General features: G+C 35.0%; 3 protein-coding genes and 1 long non-coding RNA gene across 4 annotated transcripts; all 4 read right to left on the bottom strand.

Moving 5' to 3' along the window:
• Positions 1–520: 520 nt before the first annotated feature.
• On the bottom strand, positions 521–1,809 carry LOC116348552 (zinc finger protein 160-like). The gene is made up of 3 exons (XM_031779581.1): positions 1,658–1,809; positions 1,259–1,582; positions 521–1,148 (listed from the first exon to the last, which is right to left on the bottom strand). Exons 1-3 carry the CDS (start codon positions 1,807–1,809, stop codon positions 521–523), a joined length of 1,104 nt encoding a protein of 367 aa, XP_031635441.1.
• An 853-nt stretch (positions 1,810–2,662) lies between these two features.
• LOC116348551 (transcriptional repressor CTCF-like) lies at positions 2,663–4,702 on the bottom strand. The gene is made up of 4 exons (XM_031779580.1): positions 4,572–4,702; positions 4,061–4,092; positions 3,759–3,921; positions 2,663–3,689 (listed from the first exon to the last, which is right to left on the bottom strand). The coding sequence occupies exons 1-4, from the start codon at positions 4,700–4,702 to the stop codon at positions 2,663–2,665; spliced, it is 1,353 nt and encodes a 450-aa protein (XP_031635440.1).
• A 2,497-nt stretch (positions 4,703–7,199) lies between these two features.
• Positions 7,200–8,002, bottom strand: LOC116348550 (serine protease persephone-like). Its single transcript, XM_031779579.1, has 4 exons — positions 7,985–8,002; positions 7,858–7,914; positions 7,613–7,796; positions 7,200–7,546 (listed from the first exon to the last, which is right to left on the bottom strand). Exons 1-4 carry the CDS (start codon positions 8,000–8,002, stop codon positions 7,200–7,202), a joined length of 606 nt encoding a protein of 201 aa, XP_031635439.1.
• Positions 8,003–10,175: 2,173 nt separating this feature from the next.
• Positions 10,176–10,982, bottom strand: LOC116348541. Its single transcript, XR_004201825.1, has 3 exons — positions 10,862–10,982; positions 10,607–10,798; positions 10,176–10,538 (listed from the first exon to the last, which is right to left on the bottom strand). It is a non-coding gene; the product is annotated as an uncharacterized LOC116348541 (long non-coding RNA).
• Positions 10,983–10,988: the final 6 nt, after the last annotated feature.

The following is a 10,988-nucleotide window of genomic DNA, read 5'->3' as shown; positions in this document are numbered from 1 at the left end:
TCGCCACGGCGAAATTGGTTTTCCGTTATTGATTGTGCTGCCATCACTACTATGCATAAGAGATTAATTCAAAATCGAATTTTATGTCTTCCTTTCTTTTACTTTAAATACAATTTCATTATAAGAAAAAGAAAAAGGTTGTGTTTAATAGAAATTATAATCGTTTTTATTGTTTTCACTCTGTTTCAGTCCCTGAAGTAAGCTTCCTAGGCCGAATCAGCTGCGTAAAAATATTTCTCAATATAATGTTTGGTTTTTAACACTATGCTCATGCATAGTAATTTTTACCCAATTTCAAATCATTCCAATCTAAATTGGGCATTGGTTGTGTACACAATATCAATCTCTCGTCCTGCAAATGGTGAAAAGATATCCAATTTTTATAAAAATGAAGAAAATTCATGAATAATTCAGTCGTAGAGGAATTTGAATTTATTAAAATAAAGATGTAAAAAACAAACAGAAGAATGAATTAAATAACATTTGAATTTTGAAAACATTTTTAAAATCTGCATTGAATTTATGGGTTGGTTCTGGCGTGAATGGTGTCCAAATGTGTTTTCAAACAAATTTTCCGTGTAAAACGCTTCATACAAATCTCGCATCGGAACGGTTTCTCGCCGTTGTGCGTTCGAATATGCTCTTTCAAATTAAATTTTTTCGAAGTGACAAACTTCTTGCAGATATGGCATTCATATCTACGGTTTTTGCACGCTTTTTCGTGGGCATCTTTTTCGGTCTTTTGGGAAAATCCATTGAAACAGCCGAGGCAATGGTACGGAACTTGTTCGATGTGAGTCACTTTATGCTGTTTCATGTGTTCCATTCTTGTGAATTCTTTACGACAAATATCACATCGATATGGTTTCTCGCCGGTGTGAGTACGCATGTGACGACTAAGATTCCCGTACTTGCTGGAATAACCACACAGCTGGCACTTATTTTGCTTCTTTGACTCCAACTGGTTTGATGAAGCTGATGATGATGGTCGTGTTGTAGTTTTCAACGTACGTGAGCTGGATTTCGTGTTCTTTGTGGAATATTTGGAAGGTCCTACCTCTGCTGGCCCAATATCTTGATTGACATTAACCCCAATGCCATCATCTTCATCCATATCTTCCAATTTTACATTATTTCTGACGATTTGGCTGTTATTAAAGACAAAGCGAAGAGAATGAGTTATTGTAAAGGATAAAAACTAAACAACTTTGAAACCACTTCGAAAATATCAAAATAACATCTACCGATCTTGACTTACTGATAATCGAAAACTGGAAAATGTGCTCGACTTTCAACCACCTTGGATTGAAACGAAGACATCAAGGCATTATCATCCAGTTCATCGGCCGTTGTTGCGTCTCTGTCGAATTCGCCATTATTTCCGTCGTCGCTTGAGTCATCGGTGTCGACCAAATCAATCTTTTGATACGGTCCATTGTTTTCCAATCGATCACTGAATTGAGTGGAATCATTTTCCATTTGGTAGGAAGTTGTGTCTTGAAACATTTTCACATCGCGTTGGTTCATCATTTGGTCTTCAATTCGTGAATGGATTTCGAATCGATTGTACGTTTCCACCAATCTGGATGCAGAACAATATTCAAAATGATTTTGGAATTCAAAAGGATACAAAATAAAAGCAGTAGATGATATATACCGAACATTGGAAGCATGTAAAAAGTGCTGTTTGAATGTTGGATCTAATTCAAAGCCATTGTGCTTGAAGGCCAATTTTATGTTTCCCAAAGATTGAAAAGCATAATGCTCGAATGCATTGAGCATTTTTGTCATCTCTTCATTCCAATCCATTGTTACAATTTACACCTAAATTCAAAGAAAACAAGAAATTCCAATTCAATTGTCTGATTGTAAAAGTATATCTCAAATATAGAAACAATAACTGAAAGAGTGCCGAAATTGGTCTATTTTTTCGAACAAACTAGTATTTTATACCTTCTAAATAAAGCCATACACCACACAAAGACTATACAAAGGTCAACATATATTATTTTCTCACATATTTTGAATACAAAACTACTTTTATCAAATTTCTGTAATATTTTGCATCAAACTAACGAAAATTCAATAATTTCTTTTGTCAAAAAATTCCATAATTTACCTCTGATCTAGTTGCGGTGAGTATAAAAAAGACTGAATTTGACTTGTTACAAAAACGGAAGTTTTGTTGTAAAAATGCTGGCGTTTCAGCAATATTCTTTACACTTTTTACAAATTAATTGTATTTTATGCTCAATTAAACTTGATATCGTGTAGATTATAGGATGCCCAAGATAAATAGATGTACGTGCTTTGCGCAAAGAAAGGTGGTGTTATAATGACAATACCGTTTTGTAGCAATCTGTCAAAAATTGCTATTTCGCCACTGTAAAATTGTTGTGTGACGAATTCATTTCGCCGCCTTTATCCTTGAATATCTTTTGTCAAAACTTCAATCTAAGATTCGATTTAAATAATGAAAATAAATAGAAAACAAAAAAATTACAATGAAACCAATTGTTTTTGAGCTTTATTGACATTTATTAAAGGCATTAAGGCCTAGCGAAAATATTTTGAATTTGAAGAAACCATTGTGTTGGAAATTAAAGTATCGTTCTTAATTATAAATGTATTGCATGAGCGAAATTGTATTGAGCGATTGAAATTATGCGTTGATTCTGCTGTGAATGGTCTTCAAATGAGCTTTCAGATTACATTTCTGTGTAAAGCTCTTCATACAAATTTCGCATCGGAATGATTTTTTACCGTTATGCTTTAGCATATGTCTTTTCAAATGAGTTATACCTACATTGACAAACTTCTTGCATATATGGCATTCATAACAACGCGCCTTGCACAATTTTTCGTGGTCATCTCTTTCGGTTTTCTGGGGAAATCCTTCAAAACAGCCACGGCAATGGAACGGAAATTCCTCTGTGTGAGTCAATTTGTGGTTCTTCAAGGACTGCATATTTGTGAATTCTTTGCGGCAAATATCACATTGATATGGCTTCTCGCCTGTATGAGTACGCGTGTGTTTCTTGAGGTCCCCCTTGCGATTACTAGAATATTCACAAAGGTCGCACGTGAATCGCTTCTTCACCTCGAACTGGTTTGATGGCTTCTTTTTGCCCAATGATCTTGGAGTCGGGCGTGATTGCATTTTTCCGGTGGCATCAACGAAGTTTGGTCGATTGTTCGATGTAACAGTAGATGTTGGTTCGTTCGTGGTATCCATATCGTAATTCAAATCGCAGAGACTCGAGTTGAAGCCATCATCCATTTCCGCTTCTTCTGCTTTCATTTCATTATGATTAATGATTTTGTTGCGACGTCTAGCTTTGCTTTGTGTTACATCTTTTCGGCCGTTTAGACCATTTGAGTATGTCTCTGGCATTTCATTGTAGCTTCCTTCGTCGTCATTTTGAAAGAAATCGTTCAATTCAGAGGTTGCGCCAATGTTATTGTATTGAAAAGGAGAGGTGGTCTCTGAAGGTTCCACTTTGGGATACATTGTACCATCGTCTTCATCGCTTGAGTCGATGATTTCAACCGAATTGGTCATGTAATGGCCGTTTTGATAAACTGAGCTCGATATCTGGGACCTATCAGCCATAGACAGGTCTGCACCAAAGTCGTTGTGTTCTTCAAACAGTTGATTCACTTCGAATTGATTATACGTATTTTTGATCCTGAGCAAAAGGTAAGATTATTCGATTATTGAAATAATAACCCGACTGAATAGTAGCCACTCTACTCACCGATCATATGAAGCATCCAGAAAATATTGCTTAAATCCAGGATTGAATGATAATCCCGTTCGTTTGAGAGCCATTTTAATGTTCTTCAAGGAGACTTTTGCCTGTCGATCGAATGCGGCAAGCATTATGTCCATTTCGTCGCTCCAGCTCAACATTCTTTTATCTATTTTGAATAAATTATACAATGTATTTCTTATCCCCATATTCGCTCAGTGGGTGTGCTATTCAAAATGGCGACAACATGAACGCAAAAACAAGAACACACTTCTTTTGAAAAAAAAAACTGCGACGATTGAACTTACCTCGACCTTTTATATATTTTGCGAGAAAAATTCTGTATTTTTGAAATTGAAAATAGTTTTTGATAATGTCGGAACGTCAGTTGCCTTTAAGTTAATCGTATTTTAGAAATAAATTGCTTCAATATGCCAAATATTCAATGGATTCACGGAATTTTAGTGCTTCACGTTGAAGAGTTGTTCACTAAATAATGGTACGTGACCTCAGCGATACAAAATTAGTTGTCAATTTTAATTCGCCATGGCGAATTTTCCGGTGTTGGTGGAGCTGTCATTATTTCTTTGCATAGGAGGTGAATTCAAAATAATAATAATAATAAAATTTGAGTAAAATACATGAATTTGATGATTTTAATGCATCTTTTATTATTACACGCTGTCAAATCAATTTATCGCTTTTTATTGAAACCGGAACAGGGAAATGAGTTAATTAAAAATGAAATTGTTTTCTGAACATTGTTAACAGTAATTAGAGAAAAAAGTACATAGAAATGTATTGAGCATCCAAATTTACGGATTGAGTCTGGTGTGGATGTTGTTCAAATGAGTTTTTAGACTATTCTTCTGTGTAAAACGCTTCATACAAATCTCGCAACGAAACGGTTTCTCACCGGTATGCTTCCGCATATCCTTTTTCAAATCCATTTTTGCCAATGTAATATACTTCTTACAGGCATGGCATTCATATCGACGTCTTTTGCACACTTTTTCGTGCGCACCTCTTTCAGCCTTCTGGGAAAATCCATCCAAACAGCCGCGGCAATGGAAGGGAATTTCATTGGTATGGGTTACCTTGTGCCTCTTCATGTGATTCAACTGAGTGAATTCTCTGTGGCATATATCACATTGATACGGTTTCTCGCCTGCGTGAGTACGTTTGTGTTTATTTACGTGTGACTTGTAATTACTGGAATATTCACAAAGTTCACACTTGTGTCGTTTCTTCACCTCGAACTGTTTTGATGGCTTCTTATTTCTCAATGATCTTGCAGTCGAGCGTGATTGTGTTTTTCTGGCGTGATCAACGACGTTTGGTCGATTGTTCGATGTCACAGTAGATGTTCGTTTGTTTTTGGTGTCCATATGAAGAAAATCGCGCATTGGAATGTCACAGTCCAATTCTTGTGCCATATCGGTTTCTTCAATTCTTCATCCACACTTTGCGAACCGTCTTTTCGGTAGTCACGACCATTGAACTTAAGTTCAGTGTAGCTTCCATCAGACGCTGCGTCATCATTGCCGTATGAAAGAACAGATGTGGTATCCGACGGTTCACGTGTAGTTTGAACTATTCCATCATCATCGTCATCGCTTGAGTCGATGATTTCCAGTGGATCAGCCATGTGATCACCGTTCGTTTTAATAGAGCTTCCAAAAGATGTTGAAGTTCCCGTATCAAAACCGACTTGCTCTTCCAATATTGAATCAATCTCGATTTGATCGTATGTTGTCTTGATCCTGCATACAGTAATCAATTAATAAAAATCAGTGTGTCCATAACATATAGAAATAGCACTAAATAGTGTCGATATCTATACTATATTGGTCGACTATATATGTAAGATATTCCGCAAGACACCGTAGCTCACGATAGAAGTGAGTGCGGACGGCAAACATGTTGACGCATACACACAGTTCTTTCTACTGCCGCATGGCAATTTGTGATTTTTTCCGTCTACACTGGCTTCGATCGTGCGATACGGTGCCGTGCGGCAATATCTTTCATATATAGTGGACCGATATAGTATAGATATCGACACTATTTAGTGATATTTCTATATATTATGGACACACTGATAAAAATACCATCAAATATTGATGTATTCACTCACCGATCATATGAAGCCCGCAGAAAATATTGCTTAAATTCGGAATTAAGCGAAAACCCATTGCGTTTGAATGTCGTTTTGATTTTTCCCAATGAAAATGTTGTCTGGTGATGAAACGCAGTAAGCATTTCCTCCATATCGTCTCTCCAGCTTGACATTATTATGACTTTTTGGTGATCCTGAAGTTCTGATTTAGAATGGGAAATAAAATTCGTTTTTTATCTCAATAGATTGCTCGGTGAGTGTTCTGTTCGAAATGGTGTCGACGTAAACGTGAAATACCTTTCCCAGACTAGGAAAAAAGACACCATTTGCATGGAGAGAAAAACAGAGAAATTTGTACTTACCTTTTTATAATTCGGCAAAAAAATGTTTATTAAGTGAAAAAGGGGATTTGAGTATGTAGCCAGAGTAATTTTGCTTTAAATTTAATTGTATATTAGAAACAAATCGTTAGACCTACTGAATTACTCAATTTTATTGTTTCACATTTTTATGCTGTACAAAAAATGTTGACAAATGAACAAGTGAATGACAAGTGCCCTAAGCCAATCAAAAGTTGTCAAATACAATTCGCCATATTCAACAGCTCGGGGCGAAATGGATTCATCGATAATTCTCGAATATAAGAGGGCAATTTAAAGCTAACGAAAATTACCGTTTCTTTATTTATGCTCCATTATATGAGTAATAATCTAAATTTCGTAGATGTTCGAAGTTCGAACAGAGGTTCGTACGTGGTTGGCGTTCAGGTCGATCTTCACACCTTTTGTTGTAAAATATCAAAACTGTATAAAAATCTCACCAGCACCAAGCAATTTTTATCCCCGGCTCTTTTGCATGTGTAAAATTGAGGTATTTGAGTAAATAAGAGTTGGTTTCATCTGATATCATCGGTAAACAAGAAAAATTATGTTTTCTATTTAATATTCTATATAATAATAATATTATATATAATTTCTAATGAACATTAATTTATACAGCATATGCGAGCGAAATCAATGAGTCAATGGCATTTCTTGTTTATTTTTCTCACTGTTTGTTGTTTCAGTCATTTGGTATTTTTTCTAAATGTCAACATCATTTCAAAGAATCGGAGAACAAAAAAATTGTTCAAATTTCGAATTCCATTTTAATGATCGTATTTTATTGAATTAAATTTACTATTTGCAGTAACTTTTGATAGAAAATTTTCAATTAAAAAAATGTTCATATCAAAGTTAATATATATTTGGATGAATGAGTAAAAGAATTTAAAAAAATTATTCATTAAAATTGTTTTCGTTCATGTAAATTCAAATCATTTGGTTGCCTTATACATTGGGCCAAACAATTCCTTCGATCCAGTCCAAGTAATATGCGACCCTAGTGAAAATGGTTGGTAGAGCAAGACCACAGCTTTGACCAAACGATACAATGCCAACCACCGTGGCCAGCGATGTTTCATTGTTGGGGAAATAATGCAATGGCCCAGCAGTGTCTCCGTAGCAAGTGTCGCTTTCTCCTTGAAGGCCATGTGCACAATATTGTCCTTTAATCAGACCATTTCGATAGGTTGGCAAATTTTGTTGGCGATTCCATTTCATCATTGTTGAGTTGCATTCCGATAGTGACATCGTAATCAATTCTGTTTTACGCACGATCTCTGATGACACATTCCCTTCAATATAATTAAGTTAAAATTAGTTTAATTGTTCATGCCAAAAATAAAAATGATATAGCCTACATTCAGGTGATGTAGTATCCCAGCCGGTTACAGTGAGCTTCACATCCGATGGTATGTCATCCAAATTTGTTTGTAAACAAGCTGGCTTAATGTAACTTGAAAATTGGATTCTGTTTTTTACCCGAATCAAAGCAATGTCATTCACTTTCGCGTCACGATCATAACGCGGGTTAACGATGATCTCCTGTTCAAAATAATTCTAATCAATATTTAATTTCGCTTACAAAAAAACCAACAATAGTAACCTCAATTTCATGATTAGTTGCTTTAATTGTGTCATTATTTCCACTTTTCAAAGACACCTGCTTAATATTGATAACAAAAATCAAATGAAAATCATTTTGAAATAAAGCACTGCAGTGTATTTCTTACCTTTCCCATACGAACCATTGTCGGTCGTCTTCGACTCGTCCGAGTATCACTTACAGTTGGCTTTCAACGCGACTCGATTTAAGAAGCACCATCTCTTTCACGCCAGGTTCTCATATATTTTTTTCTTGCAAATAATATAAAATATTTGTGTGTTTTTTTCAATTTTTTTTATTTATTATAAATTCTATTAATTATTTTCGTTATTATTATTGCAAAACTTATTCAATTTATACAATTTTGCAATTTTATTTGCAAGAAGAAAATATATGAGAACCTGGCGTGAAAGAGATGGCGCTTCTTAAATAGAGTCGCGTTCAAATACATTGTCAATATACAACGCAAGTGATTCTCGGACTCGTCACACAGTGTGCTGCCGTCAGCACAAATTTGTTCGAAATGATTGTGCCAACACAATCGAAGGACACCTTATAATCCTCTTCGAAATAGACCAATGCTGCCTAAGAAATAAAACGAGTTAAATTGCATTTTGAGTTGGAACTGATCAAGTGATCACACATTGTTAACCCCCTTACAAGAGATTTGGTAAAAAAAAAACTATAAAAGAATATGAAAAACATGAATGAAATCTCGAAATAATCAGATTTCTCTTTTGTGAACCCATTTTAAAGAAGAGATGTAAATATTAGCATAAAGAGAAGCCTCGTAACTTACGAGTCGTAAGCACGTACGCAAGCTGACTTTTCCGCATGGAACCGAAATTTTGGGAATAAACAGAAATTATGGTCTATGTATGGTTGCAGTAACTTGAATTACCGTGAAAACTTGTGAATATTATTTTCTTATCAAAATAAATAATCACTCCAAGTTTAAAGAAATTTCAATCAAAAAAGTAGCCTTCAAAGTTTCATATCATTACGGTACCACAATGGCATGTCTTTCATACAAAAATGAAATTTTTTCTGGATTTTTGTATGAAAAGTCTGTGAAAAATTGATTGCATCTTAAAACTAACATAAGATTCGGGTTCCTCGTGCCAAAAAACCCCCCACTACACATTCTTCCAGCGTTCAAATTGAAAGAATATCATTTTAAGGCATTTTTCTCATAAGTGCCTCTTCAGAGTCTAAGTTTTACATCGATCAATCAATGTCGTTGAAAATTTGACCAGATCTATTCCTCCTAATGCCCAATCATCCCGTTAAGTCAGATTTTGAATTTCAGGTCTGAGCACGAAACCATCGTGTCACCAAAATGGTTGAAAAATGATCAAAAAAAGTAAAATGTATGGATTGTGGGTACTCCATTCGGACTTTTACACCAAATTCACCACTCAGTGTTCACCAAACTCAACATTTTTGTGTTGGAATCGACAGATCTTGTTATACTCAATGCAACATAACGTTCAGATGCATTTGTGATTAGATTAAAGAGAAAAAAATTAAATTCACGCAAATGCTGTATTTTTCTCGAATTATTAAAACTTTCCATGGTTGAAAAAAAAAATGTTGCGCAGAAGATAAAATATTTGTTTTTGCTGTTTTGACAGCTATTGAATGACACTTCCAAATGACATATATTTCATTGATATACTACGACACAATTGCAAGTGGTGACATCTAGCATCGAATTCCGGTTTTTAAGTTGCACCCCCAATATAAACAATGAAAGAGATGTGAGAGTGTAGCTATGTATGTGTATGTGTGCGACATTAGTTGTACGTCTGAATACAAGTGAACAGTATCATCATTGAATACGCAAAGGTGCAGACTACTGCGATTGTGCCATTTGAAAGGCACAACGAGAGAACACGGGCTATAACAATCACTTTTATTGTTTTCACTCCATTTCAGCTCCTGACGATATCTGGCTGAAAATATCTCATTATAATGTCTGGTGGCGTTTTATTTTAGCGGTAAAATTCCCATATTTTTTCGAGCTTCAAATAAATTTCCAGTATTTTCCTTAAGTCCGGCCAATTTGGCTTGTGTACTACTTGGGATCGTCAATATGCGGTTCACGTTCCAATTTCGAGTGGATGGCTGTTCCCAATACCTCTTCATAGTAAACTTTGTAGTATCCGGGAAATTTTCTATTTGGTTGCAATGACTTCTTCCATCGCAATAAAAATGTGGATGAACCAAGTTGAAATGCTTCGAACGATTGAACGCTGCAACACTTGTGTTTATAACATGATAAAAAGGGGAGTTTAAGAGTAAATAAAAGACGTTGCTTGGTCAAAATTCGGTCTAAAACTGATTTTTGTTTTTTAATATAGCTCTCAATTTTAATTTTCAGTACAAAGTCGAACCAAAAGGCCTTCTATATATGGTCATGCAATTTAAGTTGACTTTTTGTTGAGTTTACTTTTTTTTTTGTTTATTGAAATATTGGACTTTTGAATGCAAATAATTTTGAATAAATGAAATTTACTATAACAAATAATAAACTTGACTCGAATATTATGCTTATCTAAATTATTATTTTCTTTGTTTAAATTGTTTGTTCAATTATTATTATTGTTGAACATGCTGCTTGGAACACCTTCGGGTGTTTTGAAGTTAATGATTTTCACTTGGAACCTTATTTGGACCATCTGTGCACGAAAAAAAGCAAACATTTTACGATTTTTATTTGATTGCGTTTTCGTTGAAGTAAACATACCTTCGCCGACGATTTGAACTTCTTGAATTGCACTTTCTGTGAAATGGTCGCCATCGACTGATGTCACAATGAATTCATATCTTCGATCTGGTTCTAGACCAGAAATAACAACAAAGTCATTGTCGATAATGTATTTAGTTATTTCCCATTGTGTTCCGCCCTTAATGCGATACTTTGCATAGAAATGAGTGCCTGGTTATTGAAAATGAAATGTGTTAATTTCAAATGAATCGATATTAAAAATGAAAATAATACCTGGCCGTCCGTTAACGTCTGGAAGCCAATGTACTTTAACTTTTGGATAAGGATCTTCTGATGGCAATTGTTCCCATATAAATTCTGGACGATCTGGTGGGTATGAACCTCCTGGCAGTGTTTTTTG

This window comes from Contarinia nasturtii, unplaced genomic scaffold, assembly GCF_009176525.2.
Source record: "Contarinia nasturtii isolate CC-2019 unplaced genomic scaffold, AAFC_CNas_1.1 Cnas_scaffold_2490, whole genome shotgun sequence".
Taxonomy (NCBI): Eukaryota; Metazoa; Arthropoda; class Insecta; order Diptera; family Cecidomyiidae; genus Contarinia; species Contarinia nasturtii.
Note: the sequence above shows the minus strand (reverse complement) of the source record. Positions and strands in the feature narration are given on the sequence as shown.